Source organism: Phaseolus vulgaris, chromosome 4 (genome assembly GCF_000499845.2).
Source record: "Phaseolus vulgaris cultivar G19833 chromosome 4, P. vulgaris v2.0, whole genome shotgun sequence".
Taxonomy (NCBI): Eukaryota; Viridiplantae; Streptophyta; class Magnoliopsida; order Fabales; family Fabaceae; genus Phaseolus; species Phaseolus vulgaris.
The window spans coordinates 10,974,941-10,997,006 of record NC_023756.2 but is presented as its reverse complement, the minus strand read 5'-3'; the positions used below and the strand labels follow the sequence as shown (position 1 = coordinate 10,997,006).

The 22,066-nt window shown below is 35.1% G+C and overlaps 1 protein-coding gene across 1 annotated transcript; it reads right to left on the bottom strand.

Annotated features, from left to right (window-relative positions):
• Nucleotides 1–11,130: 11,130 nt before the first annotated feature.
• LOC137838286 (uncharacterized) lies at nt 11,131–15,572 on the bottom strand. The gene is made up of 5 exons (XM_068647536.1): nt 15,364–15,572; nt 14,570–15,316; nt 13,978–14,463; nt 13,020–13,260; nt 11,131–11,145 (listed from the first exon to the last, which is right to left on the bottom strand). The coding sequence occupies exons 1-5, from the start codon at nt 15,570–15,572 to the stop codon at nt 11,131–11,133; spliced, it is 1,698 nt and encodes a 565-aa protein (XP_068503637.1).
• Between the last annotated feature and the right edge of the window lie 6,494 nt (nt 15,573–22,066).

Below are 22,066 nucleotides of genomic sequence, written 5' to 3'. Positions count from 1 at the left end.
AAATAGGTAAAATATAAAATTAAATTTTTGATTATTTGACAAAGTATAAATATGTGAGAAATAGTAATGTATTTTCTTAAAAAGTTGTGTAATTTGATTGATTTTAAAGATGAAATAGTTATTATTCATTTTTCAAATTTTTCCATATTTTTTAGTAAACAATCAAATATTTCTCCTCCTTTTAATTTTCATCTTTCTCTCTGCCAAAGAAAAAGTTAAGACAATGTATATGTCCTAAGAAAAATAAAATAAAATTCCCACAAAGTAGTTAATAAAAACAAATTCCCATAAAAATAAAGAAATGATAGCAACACAGTTTTGATTGCACTCTCTTGAATACACTCTATTGAAGTTTATTAAAAGATCACATTTTTTGTTTGGGTTCTACTTATTTAATATTTTTCTCTCCATTTTTGGAGCTTCAATAGTTTTTAATCAATTGTAGAGGGTTGTCAGCATTTCTTAAAAGAAGACAAATTCTTCCTGCACCCCCTTGATTTGTCAGTGAAATGATGAAAATGCCCCTCCAAATAAAATAATAAAAATAATTTTAAATAAAGAAAGGTGTACATAAAAATACTTTCGAAATTATTTTTTTAATATATTTTTGAATTTTGGAAAATTATTTTAGAATGTATTTCTAAATTTTGTGTTTTGGATTTTTTCTAAAATGTATTTTTTTTTGTATTTGGGATTTTCTTTTCCAGAATAAGATTTTGATTTTTAAATTATATTTTTTTATTTCTGAATTTTTAAATCTGAAAGGATAATTTTAAAACATTTGAAAAGTGATAAAGTGCAAGTTTAAATTGGTATGATGCACGAAGAATTTGCCTAAAATACTAATAATTGAATAAAATGGGTTTATTAATTTCACTAGTTGGTCAAATAGATAGTAAAATGAATCAAATAATGTGGTCAGTTCAAATTTTGATTACTATAGATATTACTGAAAATAGTACTCTTTTATATCCAAATTTAAGTCCATTAGTACTTATGTTAATTAAGAAAGTTAGTTAATATTGTTTCAGTCCCATTGAAAATATAATATTTATTTTCCTAAAATGTTATTTGATACTTGAAATTGAGAACAAGAGTCCATAGAAAATAGCATATCAATTTTAAAAAATAGTTTGGAATGATATCATTATAACGAAAGTAGTTAAATTTTGTTTGAGTGTAGTAATAATTGTTTGTAATTGAGTCAGGGGAGTATTTTTTTAATACTATAAAGTAACAAATAAATCGAGGCATTTTTTTTCTAGAAGTAACAAGTAGAATTTCTTTATTTTAGTTTCCATATATAAGTATTCGAAACTGAACTGATTGAAGAAAAAATAACTGAAAATGGATCAAAACCGAATTTTCTATTAATTATTTAGCTTTACTTTTTCTTCAACTGAATAGTTTGGAACTGTACCTCTTATAGTTAGTTTTATGGTTTGATTTTCTTCTTAAAAAAAATGAATTTGGAGAGTGTTGAGGGAAAGAAAAGATAATTTCTTTATGGACCAAGCTCTATCGTGTTGATCGATCACGAAGAAAGGAGGAAAATCTACTTGGAAAATACTCTTTAATGTTTAAGTTAGTAAGAATGTTTGAAGTATATAAAGGAGTAATAGTACTTCCTCGAGAGTATCACCTATTTATAGGTCTTCTTGAATTTAAACAATTAAGAAGACATTAAATAATTATTATGAGATATAAATGGATTTTATAATAGTAACATATAACCGCTAGTATTCTATAACCAAGTTATGATCTGATTTAAAATGTTTTAAATATTATATTAAATGAGTGATTATTAGACTGAATGTATATAATTTAAGTATGTAGAGATTGTATTTAACTACAATGTATTTATGCTCATCAAAATAAGACAACACATTGTATTTGTAGACAGAGCGCCCAATGCTCAATGCTCGGTGGTCGGATCTCGATGCATGACACAGGCAGGTCAGCTCAGCTGTTGGGCCAATATAGTGGACCATGTGATTGGGCACAACTTGGTTGGTAAGCCCGTTATGACATAATTTAACCTTTTATGCAACCATTAGTAAAGGGTATTTTTGAATTTAAGGGTACGCATAATACATGTGGTTCCTAGGTAAAGTAAATGTTTCTTTTAGCTTGAGTACGTGTGTTCTAGTGCACATAGGGGCTAAGTTGCATGCATGATAAAAGATAATGTTGCATCACGAGTAGGGTGCCCACGTAAACGTTGTGTCGTGAGTAGGGGGCCCCCATAAGCAGAATATTCCCCTGATGTTGGTGCCCTGTTGGCAGGTGGTTGTTTTGTTATTATTTTATGCACTCCTTAGAGATAAAATTCTTTTCTGTTGTATCACCTTGAGAGAAGGTGCCCATATGCCCATAAACAAAATGTTTTCCTGGTAAGTATGATTTCAGTTGAGATTAGATTCTCATGAGAGAAAGCAGACAAATTCCTGAAGAGATAGAAGGAGATAGAGCTTGTCACCAGAGTCAACAGACGAGCAAGTCTATTAAGAAAGTGGACTTTAAGCCTAACTCAACCCCATAAAACCGGCTCATGGGTTGAGGTTTGCACTCACTTATATACAAAGAAATATTCTTATCTCTAGTCGATGTGGGATCTCCAACACACCCCGTCACGTTGATAATTACTTATGAATTTGGATTTATAGATAATTGAGAACTTACATACGAATTTTACATATGGATTACTATTTGTAATACAAATTTTTCCCTATAACTCATAGGTAAAATTCATACGTAACTTTGGTGCGTGATGACATAAATTCTGTTGATAGATATTATCCGTAAGTAATTGGATCGGTATATAAAGAAAGTCATGCGTTACCTACTGATTTTACATACCAATTCTAATAATAATATTAATATTATTAAAAGTAATATTCATAATAATATTAATAATAATGTTATTAATAATAACAATAATATTAATATTACTGTTAACAATATTAATATCATCAATATTATTATTATTATTATTATTATTGTTGTAACATCCCTAGTTACATCACCTAAATAATGTTAAGATGATTAAGTCTTAGATGAATCCTTAATGCAAAACTTTTTATGTATGTTTTGATGAATAAATCATTGAGAACATCTTAGATGCAACAGGATGGAGTAGACGAAGTCTACAAAGAACTAAATGGACCAAAGAATCATTTACAACGTATCAGACGAAGTCTAAACACCAAAGAGCTCAAAGATAAATGCATAATATGATGATGCTGAACACACTACGCTGAACGTAAGAAAAAATGAGCCTTACACATACTAGACGATGATCAAGTGAACATAGCAGATGAAGATCATGCACTGGACGAATTAGTGATAGGGAAATTTCTTTACTTAATCCTTTCACTATTACATATGCTCTAAACGTGTTTTGATTGTGTTAAGTTATATAAATCATAAATCAAAATGCAAAGTTTTAAATGAATTCAAAATGTTTTCAAACAAGTTTCAATGAATAAATGATGCAATCCTAACTTGCATTTTCATTTGTAGATCTTCTTCTTCATTGTTTTGATTTTAATATCTTCTATGAATGATGAACACTATTGTAGAAACATGAAGAATTATAGAAATTTGGGAGATGAAAATTAGGACAGTGAATCTAAGTGAGGTTAGGCCAACACTTAGTTTCTAGAGTGAGATTGGGCCAACACTAATAGGATGAGTCTAGAAAATTTTCTAGCAAGAAGACAACTTTAGAGAGAACTTTGAACAAGTAAAATTGTCTCAAATTGGAAAACATTTCATTACTCAAATTAAAGTTAAAAATCAAGTACAAGAGACTCCTATTTTAAGGAGAAAGTCTTTCAAAACCTCTAAATTGAGAGTGTGACAAGTGTCACCACCTTATTGGTGCAAATCCTCTCCATTAGGAGAGTGACAAGTGGTAGGTATAATGGTAGATGCTCTGGACCAAGTTAATATTATATCTTTTTCCGCTTTTGTGTTAAGCTTATTTATTTTTCTTAATAAATGATTCGCTACAAAAGGATTTTTTTTAGTGAACGCGTCACAGTTAATTACTCCTTTTTCTTGTAAAGACGAAGAAACAATTTCTATTTTCTCTACTATTTAGTACGACGACGAAGAATCAAATTATCACTATATTTCTTCCTTTTTCTACTTCTTCTTCCAAGTGCAGGAAAACCCCAAGGAGTTGCGGGTTTTTTTCTACCAATTGGGGCCCTCCCTTCACCACCCCCATGCGGATGGTCTACAGGGTTCATAACTACTCCTCTTACTATAGGACGTTTACCTAGCCAACATTTAGATCCGGCTCTACCTAAATTTTTCTGGTTTACCCCAACATTTCCCACTTGTCCAACTGTTGCCGAGCAGTTTTTGGATATCAAACGGACCTCCCCAGAAGGTAATTTTAATGTGGCCGATTTCCCCTCTTTTGCAATTAGTTTCGCTACAGCACCAACTGCTCTAGCTAATTGTCCACCCTTTCCGAGTGTGATTTCTATGTTATGTATGGCCGTGCCTAAGGGCATATCGGTTGAAGTAGATTCTTCTTTTTGATCAATAAAAACCTCTTCCCAAACTGTACAAGCTTCTTACAAAGCATACGGCTTTCTGGATGTAGATGATGATATCTATACAGATGGATCTTCTATATATCGCACAATGAAGTACCGCACGAGTGGGTATATAGGAATCCCTCCATTGGAGTAAAATCCTCTCCATTAAGGAGAGGACATGTGGAGCCTCATGCCTTCCTTGCCTACATTTCTATTTGCACCCTTCTTTTACTATTTTACACTTTACTTTCTTTTTCTATTAACATCCTTCTCTACTTTGGCCCAAAATACAAGGCCCAAAACTTCCTAACCACTCTATACAATTATTACATGGCTAAGAAGAAGAAAATACTTTACAATCCCTTTTAAGTTTTTTCAAAATATAATCTGATAAATATTTTCAAGAGCAACTAGAAGATTTATTCTAAACTTGAATATATTGATATTGTTTGAATTAATATCTAAGAATAAAATAAATTGATAATTCATTTGACATTGAAAGATATTAAGAAATTATTCAATGATATATTTGATCAAAGAAATTGAATATATCAAATCACTGGTGATGTGATTCCACTAGCCATATAGAGAAAGGTTCTTGACCTTCTTAGGAATCACCTTGAGTTGGACATTATAGAGGCACTTTTCTTAGAGTTGGATCATTTGTTCTAAGACAAGAACTCACCAAAAACTAGTACCAAATCCCAAACTCATTTGGATGAACCAATTTTAGTCAAATTGAACCAAAAAAGAGGAGAAACTAAAAGGAACCGAACAGAATTGAAATTAAAAGGCAAGAACAGAACATTGGTGCTGGAAAAACAGAAAAACCGAACCAAAAAAACTCAAGAACACAAGACAACATGAACAATTGAAAGAGAAGAAAGGAAGGAGAAGAGAGTGCTCATGAAGATGGAAGAATGTTGGATGATCTCGCCACTAGAAGTGTGGAATGCTCCTAGATGAGAGTGATGCCGCCACTTGAGGACTCCAATGATCCATCAAGATAAGACTAGAGAAGAAGGCTCCAAAAGCTCTCCAAAGTTCACTCAAAATTTGAGTAGAGTTTTCTTAGATTAATTCCAATCTGAATTTTACAAAGAGAGCACCTCTATAAGAGATACAAAACATTATTCAATAAAAACAAAACTTTATTTCTCCACCTTTTTGAATTCATCAAAAAGAGTAGGAGAGAATTGAAAAGAAATCATCACTGCAGAAGGTGTGGTGACTGAGAGGTTTGTCTAGAATAAGGATTTTACACCAAGAGCTTGGTTGATCTGATGGGTAAAACTAAGGGTTAGATCCTCTAGTCTAGATTTCCATCGTGTCTCAATCTGTTGGATGGTATACAAATCTCCCTTTTTGTTTTTTCTCACTCTCTCTTCAAGCCTAACAATGAGTTGAGTGGCTTGTTTTCGTTCATTGTAGGCTTCCCTATTGATCATCTCTTGGGTTTTATTGATTAATCGTTCTTCATTGTCTTCAATATCTTCTTCTACATTTTTTAACAAGGCTTTAAGAGCCTTATCAGTGCTATTTTTGATGCCTCCTAGCCTAGCTCTCTTAGGAAGAGAGCTTTCATTTGATATGCGAGCTTCCTTTACCTAGTTTGTAAATATGGAGTCATCCTAACTTTGGGTCCCTTGGTTTGGGACAAATGACTTAGAGGGTACAATAATGGGAGAGTTTCCTTCATTGGATTAACTGATTTTGAACTTTTGTAGAGATATGTTTTTAAGGCTTTCGATTTGGATACTATGGCCTTGGATTGACTTTGTTTATATAGATATTGGTTGAGTCCTAGGGTAGCTAAGATATGTTCTTTTGGAAAGAAAATATTTGAAAACATTATTTTTTCAAGAATCTTTATATTTTCATGAAACAAAAGATATTTGGTGGAAAGAAAATTTCTAATTTTTAAGAAAATAAAGACTTTGCGTGATTTACGGTTTTTGTGAGGTGGATCGTCTGTGATATCCATGTAAAGACTTCATCCTCTCAAAAATATTTAGTCTTAAATAATTAAATTAAATCATCCTTCAATAATACTCATGCCCAAAAGGTCTTTAAATTGCGAACACCTCTCTTCTACAAGAGGTTTAATGAAAATGTCTACAAGTTGATTCTCAGTAGAGATACAAAGAACATCTACAATTCCCTTTTAGACATATGAAGTGATTTTTAATTTCAATATGTTTAGCCCTTGAATGCAAAATTGGATTTTTAGATAAACTAAAAACAACATTATTATCACACATAATGGGAATTTGTGTTTCATGAATGTCGTAATCCTCAAGTTGATTCTTGATCCACAATAGTTGTGTACAACAGGGAGTTGCTGATACATATTATACTTCTAATGTGGACAAACCAATCGTTGTTTGTTTCTTACTATATCATGAAACGAGATTACCTTCGATGAAGTGACCTCTTACATTTATGCTTTTCCATTCTACTTTGTCTCCAACATAGTTTGAATCACATAACCTTTGAAGGTTGGATTTTTCACGAGCTTTGTAACAAGGCCTAGATTGGAAGTTCCTTGAGGTATCTGAAGATACTTTTTTACAACGCTAAGGTGAACATCTTTTGGATTAGCTTGAAATCTAGCACATAGACATACGCTGAACATGATGTTTGGCCTTTATGTTGTTAAATATAGTAGAGATCCTATCACCTATATGTAATCAATTGTGTCTACTAGTTTTGATTCTTTCTCAAGTCCAAGGGACGTTGTGGGATGCATTGGAGTGCTCATGGACTTAGCATAGACTAATTCGAGCCTTTTAGTAATTCTTTAACATATTTAGTTTGGTGCACTAAAGGGGTCCTTAGGATTCTTAATGTCGTTCTTACACAACTGCATCCAAATTCTTGGGTGACTCTTCAGGCCTTTAGGCTGATTTGTGACGCCTTTAGGTTGAGGTCGTACCCTCAATCTTTTCTATTTTATTACAATTCTCGGTCGGCCCTCCTTGTGGGTTGGATACCCTATCTAGTTGTCTGGGTAGTATTCTCTTCACCCCTTTTTGCCTTTTACAAAAACTTCAAGGAGAGGTACTTTAAAATATTTGTTGAACCGAATGACAAACCATATTTTTATGACTCCGAGGGGAAACCTAAATTCCATATTTTTATAAAATATGTTCATGGTGTGTTTAATGTTTTCTTGCCATGCAGAAATTATGACGCAAAAAAATGTTATCGTTGCTGTTGGGTCTATTAATGTCTAAGTTCAAGAGGGGAGGAGTGAATTAAACATATAAAATTTTCGCCACCACAAACTGTTTTCAGTATATCAGGGGTAAAAGAACATATTGATTTTAGAATGAACAGATTGATTTTTACAAAATAGTCTAACACAAACACAACTGCACCAGATTGGGATTAAGATCAGATAGTGAAAAATAGCTAAATCAGATTGGTTCACTTTAGACAGTATTGAAGAACACACACTAAGCCAAAAGAACAATCCAATTTATTCAACACAAAGCTTTATAGACAATGAATCTTTTACATGATTTTTATGAAGAAACCTGTTGGTTCTTAATTCAATTACAAACTTATATTCAGAAGCTTTGTTTATGATTAGAGAACTTTTCCAGATTAAGAAGAATAGTTTTTATTAAGCCCAAAATTAACAAATTTGATTTCAAATGAACAGATTTCGTTCTTGACAGAATTAAGCAGAACCAGAAACAAGTGCAGGGATGAGAAGAGAAAGACAAGAGAGTTTTTATACTGGTTCACTCATCAAGAGCTATGTCCAGTTCATCTTACTCCAAGGTGGAACCCACTAAAACAGATACAATCAATTACAGCATACACAACAGCTCTTGAACCCTTCAAGAACTTCAACAATCACTGCTGAAAAACACTATTCCAGCATACCTTGCACTCCAAGAAACCCTATCAAGAGTGACTAACACTTATACCTATTACAAGAATGAGTAACGAAAACATTACACCTGAAATTGTGTTGCAAGAATATAAACCAGTTGTTCTATTTGCTCCAAGACAGTACCAACACCTTCATCCATCACAAGGTTCTTTAAGAATAAGCACACATCTATTGAGAAACCTTTGCAAAACCTTTTCAATTCTCTTTCTCACACAAGAAATGTTTTATCTCTGTTAAAACTATGATTGTCCAGCATTCCTTCACGTGAGAAGAGCATTTTATTTTATAGAGAATAATTTCTAACCACTTTTCAAAAAATAGTTTCAGAGCAGTTAAAAAACCAACAGATTGATTCTAAAAACAACAGGTTAAATGTTAACAAAACTGCCAGCTCAGCTTAACTGAAATAACAGACTGAGCTTTACCTTTGGTGCCCTAACAGAATTTCGAAAACCCTTTTAACAGAGTAGAAATAAACCGATTGTTTCTCAATAAAACAGATTTATTTTTGTACTGAATCAACCTTTTAAGAAAACTTTAAAAAGCTTTTCCAAAACCATTTAACCTCATTATGTGCTTGATCTTACTACCTTGATTTGGCATCTAGGATGGGTCATGCAGCAAAAGGCAACCTTGAATACACACAAACCTAAAATACAGGATCATCTAAGACACATTGCAACCTTCAAAGCAAACTAGCTAAAGACTACATCAAACACACCAATGCAAGGTAGAGATGAGCTTCATCCATCTCCAACAATCTCCCCCTCTTTGATGGAGACAAAAACCCATTTGCTTTGCATACTTGATGATCAAAACTGCACTGTACTAGCTTCCAAGCAAACTGCACAACAACATTTAGAGATAAAACCAGAATATAACAATATATGAGTTTTGTGCTACCTCTCTGCAGCTTGAACCAAATCATCAACTTATGTGAACAATCTTTCATCTGTCCTTCTCCCCCTTTGGGTTTATCAAACAGAGTAGAACATTGAATAAAAGAAGCACACCATAGACATGCATAACAGTTCAAACTAAAACCAGTTTATAGGTCTATTACAAACCAAAACAGAATGAAACCGGTGTAGGAAAAAAAAACAGAAAACCCAATTGTTCAACAAGACATAAATGATAAAAGCTTTGAAAAGATCACTTGTTATAGTGGTAGAGCTCGTCTATCTTCTCCTGAACTCCTTCAATTTGGTCATCCAAGTGTTGAAACCTGGCTTGAGTCATCTCATAGTATTCCTTTTGGTCGTATGTGAGTGTATCCAACCTGCTTAGAACTTGCCTTTCGAACATGGATAGAGGTTCACCTTTATGCACAGGTTCCTAATATGCTACCAATGCATTTTGGCTTGTAGCAGCAACATCCTCATTTACGAAAGAGTGAACTGGTGACTCATCCATGTGCTGCACACCATCAACATTTTCTTCTTCTTCATCTCTTGGATTAGCTGCTTCATTCTCCGCTGTATTTGTAGCATTCCTTCGAAAGATCCAGTTGTCTTCCTCCTTTTGTAACCCCATTTTCAAGAGAGTGGAGTTGTCTATTTCACTTGCTGCCTTAATGATGTCATTTCTCTCATTTGCAGTATCAACTTCAAAATAGTCAATTAGTTTTGATACAAAAAATTGCATATGGAAAGCGATAATCGGGAAGCCTAGTGGATTTGAGCATATGCTCTAACATTGTACTTACCCAATTTACCTTGAGTTGATTCATTGTACAGTATAGCACAATCAAATCCTCTTCATGAAGAGTAGCATGATTGCTTCCTCTAGGAGTAAGTTGCCAAGCAATTATGTAGGCTAGGAGTCTTGGAATTAAGGTCAGATTACCAGTATGAAATCTAGCTACTAGTTCAGTAGGATTTCTAACACAGCTCCTATAAAACTGCATCTTGTTGAATCCTTGAATTCCAGCAGTATTCCCTTTGCTAACTTTCATTCCTGAATACTTGATTCCTCCCACATTGCTCCATATTTCCTTTGTAATTTTCAGCTTCACTCCTTTCACATGGGAAACAAGGTTCTTGCCATCTTGAATGAGGTTGCTGTAGAACACCTTCACTAGGTCTGGATAGACATTTCCAGTAATTTCCAAGAAGCTTTTCAGTTTTTGATGCTTGAGCAGAGTTTTTGCTTCAGTCAGATTTTCTTCCCGCAACCATGACCATTCCAGCACTTTGGGCACATTGACTTGCTTTCTGCTTGTCTCATGTATGAACCTTGTCATAGCTTCAGAATCTCCAGCAAACCAATTTTTCAGAATGCCTTGGCTGCTGTTAGGTTGCTCTTTGAGTTTCTTCTTTCTGTGTGATGAGGATGTCATGCTTTATCTGTTGTTACCTGCACCTGTTTATCAAAGGACAATCCCAGCTAGAGAGAGAATCAGTAACAATTCACATGTTCAAGGAACACAGAAATTAATGTTGAAAATGTTTTGAACCTGGACAGCTTGTAGTAGGAATGAGAGAGTGAGAAAAACAATTGATTAATATCAGATTTATATAAGGCTTAAATCAGATTTCAAAAAAAATAAAATCACAAGTTTTAAAAGAAATCAATTCAATCAGATCTTCTACAGATTTTATTCTTGTGTGGTACAGCAGGTGCAGGTGTTGATTGACGCAAGAATATATTGGAACCAGATTTCAGTTTAGCAAATCAAATCTGTTGCACCTACAAGATATCCAATCAGTTAGAATATCCACATATGATTGTCATAGACCTGCTGGTTAATAACCGTAAAAGCAGTCAAAGATCAAGGAGAGAGAGAGAGAGAGAGAGAGAGAGAGAGAGAGAGAGAGAGAGAGAGAGAGAGAGAGAGAGAGAGAGAGAGAAAAGTAAATATTTCTCTTTCCTAGTCACAGTTGTGATTCTAAAACAGAGAGAGAACACGTTAAAATATAAAATAACAGATTGTAATTTTTACTGCAGAGGACAATTTAAGCTAATGATACCCAATTCATTTAGAAGAAAATAAAACCTATCTTTAGCAAGAGTTTTAGTAAAAAGATCGGCCAATTGAAATTTTGTGCCAATGAATTTGATATCATAAGTTCCATTAGTTATATGTTCTCTTAGAAAGTGATGTCTAATTTCAATATGTTTAGTTCTTGAATGCATGACAGGATTCTTAGACAGATATATAGCACTAGTGTTATCACAATTTATAGGTATCTTGTTTAATAGAATCCTAAAGTCACTTAGCTGTTGCCTTAGCCATAAGGTTTGAGCATAACAACTTCCAGCAGCTATGTATTCTGCCTCTGCTGTAGAGAGAGCAACACAAGCCTGTTTCTTGCAATGCCAAGAGATTAGACTTGATCCAAGCATGTGACAAGTTCCACTTGTGCTTTTTCTATCAACCTTGCAACCTGCAAAGTCAGAATCTGAAAAACCAGTTAAGTTTAAAGATACATTGTTAGGATACCACAATCCAACATCCTTAGATCCTTGCAAGTATTTCAGAATTCTCTTTGCTGCATTGTAGTGTGATTCCTTTGGATCAGATTGATATCTAGCACATAAGCACACAACAAACATAATGTCAGGCCTGCTAGCAGTTAAGTATAATAAAGAACCAATTAAACCCCTGTACTTAGATTGATCCACTGATTTTCTCCTGTACAATCTTGTTCCAGCTGACAGCTTGTTGAAATAGGAGTGCTGATTGCTTTGCATTGATCCATATCAAACCTCTTAAGCAGCTCCTTGCAGTACTTTTCTTTACTTATGAAAATTCCATCCTTGAGCTGTTTCACTTGTAGTCCAAGAAAGAAATTCATTTCCCCTAACATTGACATCTCAAACTCACTCTTCATTGTTTTCACAAAGTTTTCACACATCTCTTCATTTGTGGATCCAAAGATAATATCATCCACATAGACTTGCACAAGTATAATGTCTTCTCTTTTCTTCTTCATGAACAGAGTTTTATCAGAATTGCCACGGTTATATCCTTGAGAGAGCAGAAACTCACTTAGCCTCTCATACCATTGCCTAGGTGCCTGCTTCAATCCATATAAAGCCTTCTTGAGCATGTACACATGCTCTGGATTTTTATGATCTTCGAACCCTGGAGGCTGAGATACAAACACCTCTTCATTAATGTAACCATTTAAGAATGCACTCTTGACATCCATTTGAAATAGCTTGAAACCTTGTATGCTGGAAAATGCTAGGAGTAATCTGACAGCTTCAAGACGTGCTACTGGTGCATAGGTTTCACCAAAATCAATTCCCTCTTCTTGGTTATAGCCTTTAGCAACCGGCCTTGCTTTATTTCTAGTGATAACCCCATGTTCATCCATCTTGTTTCTGTACACCCACTTGGTTCCTATGATATTCATCTCATGTCTTCTTGGAACCAAAGTCCACACTTCATTGTATTCAAACTGGTTCAGTTCTTCCTGCATTGTTGTTATCCAATTGTTGTCTTGTAGTGCTTCTTCCAGACTTTTAGGCTCAATCTGTGAAAAAAAGGCCACTGTTATGCAAAAATTATTAAGTGAATTCCTTGTTGAGACTCCTTTCTCAATTTTACCAATTACATTGTCTAGTGTGAGATCCCTGGGTGTCTTCCATTCTTTAGGCAATCCTGCATTCACAATGGATTCTTTGACAACATTTGAATTAGTTGTATCAATATCACTAGATTGATTCTTTTGTAGAATGGTTCTTAAATCATCCATACCAGGTTCATCCAGATCAGATTTATGCACAGAACAATCTGTTTCATCAAATACAACATGTATAGATTCTTCTACTGCAAGCAATCTTTTGTTATACACTCTATAAGCATGACCATTTATAGCATATCCAATATGTATTCCTTCATCTGATTTAGGATCAAATTTCCCCAGATTGTCTTTACCATTATTTAGAACAAAGCATTTGCAGCCAAAAACCCTAAGATGACTAATGCTAGGCTTCCTACCTTTATACAATTCATAGGGAGTTTTCTTAAGAATTGGTCTAATCAAGGTTCTGTTAAGCACATAAGAGGCAGTGTATACTGCATCTGCCCAAAAATATTTAGGTAAATCAGATTCATTTAACATGGTCCTAGCTAATTCCTCTAATGATCTATTCTTCCTTTCAACTACACCATTTTGTTGGGGTGTCCTAGGAGCAAAATAGCTATGTGTGATCCCATGTTTTTCACAATACCTATCAAATTTTGCATTTTGAAATTCTCCCCCATGATCACTACGAATCTGTTTTATTCTATTTTCATTTTCATTATGCAGAACCTTAGCTAGTTTCTTAAAGGCTTTATATGCATCATTTTTAGAAGCAAGAAACAAAGTCCATGTATATCTTGAGAAGTCATCAACAATCACCAAAGCATAGTAATTTCCAGCTAAGCTAGCAGTCCTAGATGGTCCAAACAAGTCCATATGTAAAACATCCAAAGCTTTATTTGTAGAAACCACATCTTTAGATTTAAATGAGGTTCTTATCTATTTTCCCTTTACACAAGCATCACACAATCTGTTATTTTGAAACTTTATATTTGGTAAACCAGAAACCAATTCCTTAGACTTCAGCTTATTCAAATGATTTGTATGGACATGAGCTAGCCTCCTATGCCATAACCATGACTCATCACTTTTAGACAATAAACATTCATTTTCAGAACAGCTATTCATAATATCTAAGAGATAGATGTTGTTTACCTTTTTTCCTGTGAAAAACACCTTACCAGAAGTTTCATTTGAGATTGTACATGTGTTGGTTTCAAAATTGACCGTGTAGCCCTTGTCACACAGTTGACTAATGCTTAGGAGACTATGCTTTAGTCCCTCCACATATAGGACATTCTCAATTGTGGTTGACTCTGCAGTACCAACATCTCCTCTTCCAAGAATTCTTCCTCTATTATTATCTTCATATGTGACGTGTCCTTCAACTTTAAGTTTCAGATTTGTGAATTGAGTAACTTCACCAGTCATGTGCTTTGAGCACCCGCTATCCAAGTACCACTGATTTTTCCTGTTGTTTTTATGCAAAACAAAATAGATTTAACACATATGGTACCCCTTTCTAGTTTAGGGTCCATCATGATTAATACCCTTCCTTAGGAAGCCATTTGGCTAACCCTTTGGGAACAAGGTACCTTCTAGCTTTACATGTTCTAGAGATATGTCCATTTTTCAAATAGTAAAAGCAAGATGCAGTATGCATAGTTTTTGAACTGCTAAAAGAAGAAAAACTTGTTTTGGAAGGAACAAAAAATCTGGATAGCTTTTTAACATTGTTCTTCATTCCAGGATTGTATCCTAGACCATTCTTATTAAAAACAACATTTTGTGAACCCAGCAGTGTTTCAAGATTTTCTCTTCCTTTGGTGAAACTTGATAGTGTTTTTAGCAAATATTCAACCTGTTTTTCCAGTTTCTTACAATTTTCACAAGTTTTTATTGATGCATGCAGACATGTTAATTCAAGGCTAACCAAGTCAGTTTTAGCTTTGTGTAATTCTTCTTCAAGAGCCTTAACTTTCAGTTCCAACACCCTATTTACTTTATTCAGTTTATTACATATGACAGCCAATCTATTTGCTTCGTCATGTGTTTCCTTAAAGGCAATTAATAGCTTATCATAATTTTCAGAATCAGTTGAATAGTCACTTACTGAATCAGATGTTGATCCTTCATCATTCACCATGAAGCACAAATTTGCTTCTTCGCTTCTAGTTGAAGAGTCACTTGTTGAGGATACATCATTCTCTTCCCAAGAGATATAAGCTCTCTTTCCTTTGCCTCTTTCACTCTTCTTGCTTGCTGATTTTTCTTTGTTTTGATTGTTTGGGCAATCAACCTTTATATGACCTGGTTTGCCACAACTAAACAAGTATAACTAGAAGAATTTGAGTCATTGGATTTAGAATACCTTTTTCTTTGTTGAGTTCTGTCTCGGTTCTTTCTTTTAAGAAACATGCTGAATTTTTTGGTGAGCAGACTCAAGGTCTCATCATGTTCAGGATTCTCTTCTTCTTCACTTGTATCATGTTCCATAGTAGTTTTAAAGGCAATTCCTTTGGCTCTCTTCTCCACAGTTTCTTGTTCTTTCAATCTTTTCAGCTCTAGTTCATGCTCCATCAGCTTTCCAAAAAGTGCAACAGTGGACATCTTGGATAAATATCTGGATTCTGAGATTGCTGTTACCTTAGGCTGCCAGCTTCTATCAAGGCATTTCAGCACCATTATGTTGAGCTCTTCCTTATCAAAGACTTTACCAAGGCCAGTGAGGTGATTTACAATATGTGTAAATCGTTTCTGCACATCTGCAATACTCTCTTCTGATTTCATTATGAACAATTCGTATTCCTAAATGAGTGAGTGCTTCCTTGCTCGTTTCACATCATCCGTCCCTTCATGAGTTACCTCTAGTACCTCCCCACATCTCCTTAGCTGAGTTACATTAAGAAACTCTAAACAACTCATCCATATTCAGTGCAGATGTGATGATGTTCTTGGGTAGAGAGTCATATTGAGCCTTCTTCCTTTCACTTTCACTCCATTCAGACCAAGGCTTCTTTTTGACAACCTGCATAGGTATAAAAGGTCCACTGACCACTGCATCCCAAATACCCATATCAATAGACTCCATAAAAATTTTCATCCTAATTTTCCAGAAAGCATAGTTAACACCACCAAACATAGGAGGTCTGTTAATAGACATACCTTCAACAAAAGGCATTTTAAACTCAGACATTATGCATACACTTGAGAAAAATACAAGCCCTAGCTCTTGATACCAATTGTTGGGTCTATTAATGTCTAAGTTCAAGAGGGGAGGAGTGAATTGAACATATAAAATTTTCGCAACCACAAACTGTTTTTAGTATATCAGGGGTAAAAGAACAAATTGATTTTAGAATGAACAAATTGATTTTTACAAAACAGTCTAACACAAACACAACTGCACCCGATTGGGATTAAGATCAGATAGTGAAAAATAGCTAAATCAGATTGGTTCACTTTTGACAATATTGAAGAACACACACTAAGCCATAAGAACAATCCAATTTATTCAACACAAAGCTTTATAGACAATGAATCTTTTACATGATTTTTATGAAGAAACCTGTTGGTTCTTAATTCAATTACAAACTTATATTCAGAAGCTTTGTTTATGATTAGAGAACTTTTCCAGATTAAGAAGAATAGTTTTTATTAAGCCCAAAATTAACAAATTTGATTTCAAATGAACAGGTTTCATTCTTGATAGAATTAAGCAAAACCAGAAACAAGTGCAGGGATGAGAAGAGAAAGAGAAGATAGTTTTTATATTGGTTCACTCATCAAGAGCTACGTCCAGTTCACCTTACTCCAAGGTGGAATCCACTAAAACAAATACAATCAATTACAACATACACAACAGCTCTTGAACCCTTCAATAACTTCAACAATCACTGCTGAAAAACACTATTCCAGCATACCTTGCACTCCAAGAAACCCTATCAAGAGTGACTAACATTTATACCTATTACAAGAATGAGTAAGGGAAAGATTACACCTGAAATTGTGTTGCAAGAACATAAACCAGTTGTTCTATTTGCTCCAGGACAGTACCAACGCCTTCATCCAGCACAAGGTTCTTTAAGAACAAGCACACATCTATTGAGAAACCTTAGCAAAACCTTTTCAATTCTCTTTCTCACACAAGAAATGTTTTATCTCTGTTTAAACTATGATTGTCCAGCATTCCTTCACGTGAGAAGAGCATTTTATTTTATAGAGAACAGTTTCTAACCACTTTTCAAAAAATAGTTCCAGAGCAGTTAAAAAACCAACAAATTGATTCTAAAAACAACAGGTTAAATGTTAACAAAACTACCAGCTCAACTTAACTGAAATAACAGACTGAGCTTTACCTTTGGTGCCCTAACAGAATTTCGAAAACCCTTTTAACAGAGCAGAAATAAACCGATTGTTTCTCAATAAAATAGATTTATTTTTGTACTGAATCAACCTTTTAAGAAAACTTTAAAAAGCTTTTCCAAAACCATTTAACCTCATTATGTGCTTGATCTTACTACCTTGATTTGGAATCTAGGATGGGTCATGCAACAAAAGACAACCTTGAATACACACAAACCGAAATACAGGATCATCTAAGACACATTGCAACCTTCAAAGCAAACTAGCTAAAGACTACATCAAACACACCAATGCAAGGTAGAGATAAGCTTCATCCATCTCCAATAGCTGCCAATGTATTGAAACAACTACGTCGTCAAGTGGCCAAACGACAAAAAGGATCCCTTGAGCTGATGGGGGCGGGATGTTTCGCCCCTGTGATTGACTTGGTGCCACCATCAAGCGACAAATGACCTTCAAAGGCGAAGAAGCGAGGGAGACCCGCTCGCTCACCTCAACCTTGATTCGAAGTGGGGTCTTCTTTATGTTCCTTCGCAATATTGGGTGAACGTCTTGATCTCGCTCAGGGTGTTCGGGTTGCACTCACTCCAGACAACGAAAACGGAGTTGGTGTCGGGTTTAATTGAAATTATGAGCAGAGCACTTGTCGTTAAACGAACACTAACCAACAAGCTAGAGAGGAACTCGACCATGGTGGTGGCTAAATTAAAAGCTGAATTGAGTGAGTCCTCGAGCTCTCTGAAAGCGACCCTAGAAGCCTAAGGTCGTTGGAAGAAAAGATGCACCAAGTTCAAGCTGAGTGTGACCGTGCCAAAGGTAAAATTTTTGCTTTGGAGGCTAAGTTGAAGACCAAAGAGGCCGAGCGGGTGTAGGACGAGGAGGAGGTAATGGAAAAACTTAAAGCTATTGCTGAAGAATTAACATACTACCAGTGGTTCCTCCTTCGAATTGGAAAGGAGGGTTTCAACCAAGGGATCTTCCAAGCGGCTTTCTTCCATAGAATCCTTGTTGATGATGATGTTATGATGAGACAAAAGACATCATCAACGACGAGTTGGTCTCGACTGACGGAGATGAAAAAGATGAAAGCCAAGATGAAGGTGGTGGTGACGCCAAGGCAAATGAGGAGGTCGAACAATTTTTGGAAGGGTTGTTCGACCTTTTATAAATACTTAAATTTACCTTTGGGTTAGGGGTGTGGACCTTAAACAATTTGAATACTTTTATTTAATTTATGCAATATTTTTTCTTCATGTGTGTGAATTATTATATCGTATTGTCGACTGAATTATATTTGTCGAACTTGAAGGCTCAGATAAACTTTAATAAAGTTGAAAATGATCAAAATTCCAATTGAATGTATGTTGAAATAATCTTGCCTTTTTTTTTAAAATAACTTGTAATCAAATAGTCAAATAATCATTTAAGATTAAGTTTTTTGGAATGTTGTTTGGGCGTTATGTAACTCTTGTTGTTGAGCGTGCACCTTAATATTTACTCACTTTTTAACATAGACTGGACATTTTCTTCAAACAAACAGTGTGTTAAGCTTTTAGGCTCAACTGAATACATTTGATGAATTGGTTGGGTGTTTTATTAATTGCATCATGTTGCCGTTTGACTAGGGTTGCTAATTCTTAAGAAAATTTCCTTGCTCGATATTCATGGGTTTTGAAAGCATGATGATATAACTCGTTTTAAGGAAATATCCCTGACCATGTCGGTGTTGACATGTCCAGTTGACAAGGGTTGCCATTTGTTAAGCAAACTACATTGATCGACTAGGTATGGTGGGATAACATCTTAATGGCATTTTCCTTACCACGTAGGCGCTTTTAGATGTGCGGTCGGCAAGGGTTGTCAATTGTTAAGCGAATTGCCTTAACCGATTAGGTTTATGTGGCCTCTTCCATTAAAGGGTAGTGTAGTGCTTTTGCCAAAAACTGAAATAATCAACATGTAATTTTAAAATGCCTCGTTAAAACCTTCTCGGTCGAAAATCCTCCTTAGGGATAAAACAACCAAGCGAGGAAAGAGTACACTATTCATTATATTAACTGTAATAAAATTTGAGATGCGTGACATTCCACGTTTTCGATACAATTTTTCCTAACAAATATTCCAAATAATAAGTGGTCCTTCGTAGTTGCTAGAAAATTTTCCTTCATTTTTCATACCCTCGTTACGCATTTACAAAACCAAATCTCGTTTTTGAAATCTTCGAGGTTCCATCATTGAATTGTATCTTCTAACCGCTCAGATCTTGCAAGCTTGTTCTCTTATTCTTCTCTTGTCTCTAAATTCATTGATTAAGTTGAGTCCATCAAATAAGCTCTCCTGGTTGATGTTAATGTCAAATAGTTGATGTTGTAGAGAAGGTTCCTTGACTTTTACTGGTATCATAACCTCATTGTCGTACATCAGACTATATGGAGTTTCCTGAGTATTAGTCTAACGTGTATAGCGATAAGCCCATAAGACTTCAATGAGTTCTTCGATCCATTTAATTTTCGCTAGGCCAAGTCTTTTCTTTAATTCATTGAGAATTACTTTATTGGCAGCTTCGAATGAGGGTATTTTACTGAATTGGTGATGTGCTTGATGTTGAGCTTTTCATAAAACTCTGCAAGTCTATGATCGATGAAATGTCGACCATTGTCAGTCATAATAACATGTGCTACACCAAAATGAAATATTATATTTTTCCATACAAAATTTTGAACATTTTGTGTTGTAATGGCTGCCAAGGGTTCGACATCTATCCATACTCTTGACACTTCAAACATTTGCGCCTAAATTCAGCACAGTCACCCTGGACGGTCAACCAATAGTATCTTCCCTTGAGTACTTTTGGCAACCATAGTTCGTGCTCCTGAGTGATTATGACATACACCCTCATGTATTTCGTGCATGACGTAGTTGACTTGATTTGCTGAGATACATTTTAATAAAGGTCGAGTGTAGCCTCGACGATACATATAAAAACCAACAAGGACAAATAGAGCGTTCGCTGCCTCATTGTTTTCTCCTCTTGTGCTCCACACTCATAGTTTTCTAGGAAGCGTCTAATGGGTGTCATCCACATTTCTTTTTCATAATGACCACGCACTCGTCCGTGGTGACATTAGGATTCTTGAGAACTACGTAGATGACCGAACGATGTAGTCCTTTCTTTTTAGTAGTGGCCAACCTTGAAAGCATGTCGGCTCTGTCATTATGCTCACGTAAGATGTATTCAATTTGAACCTTCTTGAAGTTAGACATAAGATTTAGAACGAGGTGATAATACTTTTGGAGTAAAGACTCTTTCACCTCGAATTCTCCTTTAACCTGTTCGACTACTTGCTGAGAGTCGCTTCTACATATTAAGTGTTGGGCTTCCATATCATGTGCTAAAGTAAGCCCGACCAAGATGGCATCATATTTTTCCTTATGTTTGAAGTTTTGAAGTCAAAATTCAATGATTGTTCTAAGAGGATACTGCCCGGGCCTTCAAGGACTATTCCTGCTCTACACGACTTATTGTTAGATGAACCATCCACATGTAAGATCCATTGGAGATCTTCATCCTCGATCAGTTTAGGACTAAGTTTAGCCATAAAGTCCTTAGGATTTGGGACTTGATTACTCCCCTTGGTTGATATTGGATGTGAAATTTAGATAACTCAACCGCCCATCCAATCATTCGTCCAGCCAGATTAGGTTTAGCTATGATCTTCATAATAGGATAGTCGGTCTTGACTATAATGTGGTGATTTTGAAAATACGTTTGCATTCTTCTTGTAGTAATAATAAGTGTCAGGGCTACCTTTTCAATCATGATAACGGACCTTTGCGTCGTGTAACACCCGGCTAATGAAATAAATCGATCGTTCTTCTTTTTCAACTTTTTGTACTAAGTTCGTGGTGATTGCTTCTTCTGATATTGCAAGAAATACAATAATTGGTCATTTGGCATCCAGTTTTTGTATGATCGGAGGAGCTGTCAAGAATGCTTTTAAGTGGAGAAAGATTTCTTCACATTCAGTTGTCCAGTTAAATTTTTCCACTTTCCGCAAAAGTTGGACGATTGGCGTAGTCTTTTCTCCTAGTTTTGGTACAAATATGGATAAGGCTATTATTTGAACGATCAACTTCTGTATTTCTTTTGTATTCTTAGGACTTCTCATTTTAGTGAGAGCCCTACACTTTTCTGGATTCGCTTTGATGCCACGATGGGTGAGAATGAAGCCTACGAATTTTCCGCCTTCCACTCTGAACACACACTTATCAGGGTTAAGGCGCACACCATGATCTTTGAGAGCTTTGAAGACTTCTTTGAGATCTTGGATGTGCTATAGGCATGAATCAGATTTGACAACTATGTCATCAATGTAAACTTCAACGTTTCGGCTGAGTATTCCTTTGAAAATTTGGTCCATTTGTATCTGGTAGATTGCACCAGGGTTCTTTAAACCAAATGAGATGACTTCGTAGTAGAAGTTATCACTGTTAGTCATGAAAGTTGTTTTCACCTTGTCCCTTGGAAGCCTCTGGATTTTGTTATATCCGGAGTATGCATCTAGGAAACTCAAAATACAATGACCGGCCACCCTGTCAACTTGGTGGTCGATGTTTGGCAAAGGGTAGGCATATTTCGGACAAGCCTTGTTGTGGTCGTGTAATTTGTGCACATCCTCCACTTACCATTAGATTTTTTGACCATGATC

Bases quoted from the DNA above. Each gene is read 5' to 3' on its own strand.
- LOC137838286 (XM_068647536.1), bottom strand. From the start codon at position 15,572: ATGGAGCATGAACTAGAGCTGAAAAGATTGAAAGAACAAGAAACTGTG. The intron at 14,464-14,569 runs GTTAGCCAAATG...TAAAAACAACAG, and splicing joins AGGTACCTTGTTCCCAAAGG to GAAAAATCAGTGGTACTTGG. The intron at 13,261-13,977 runs GTTTCAAAATAA...TCATGCTTATAG, and splicing joins TCTGGTTTACCAAATATAAA to AGTGTATAACAAAAGATTGC.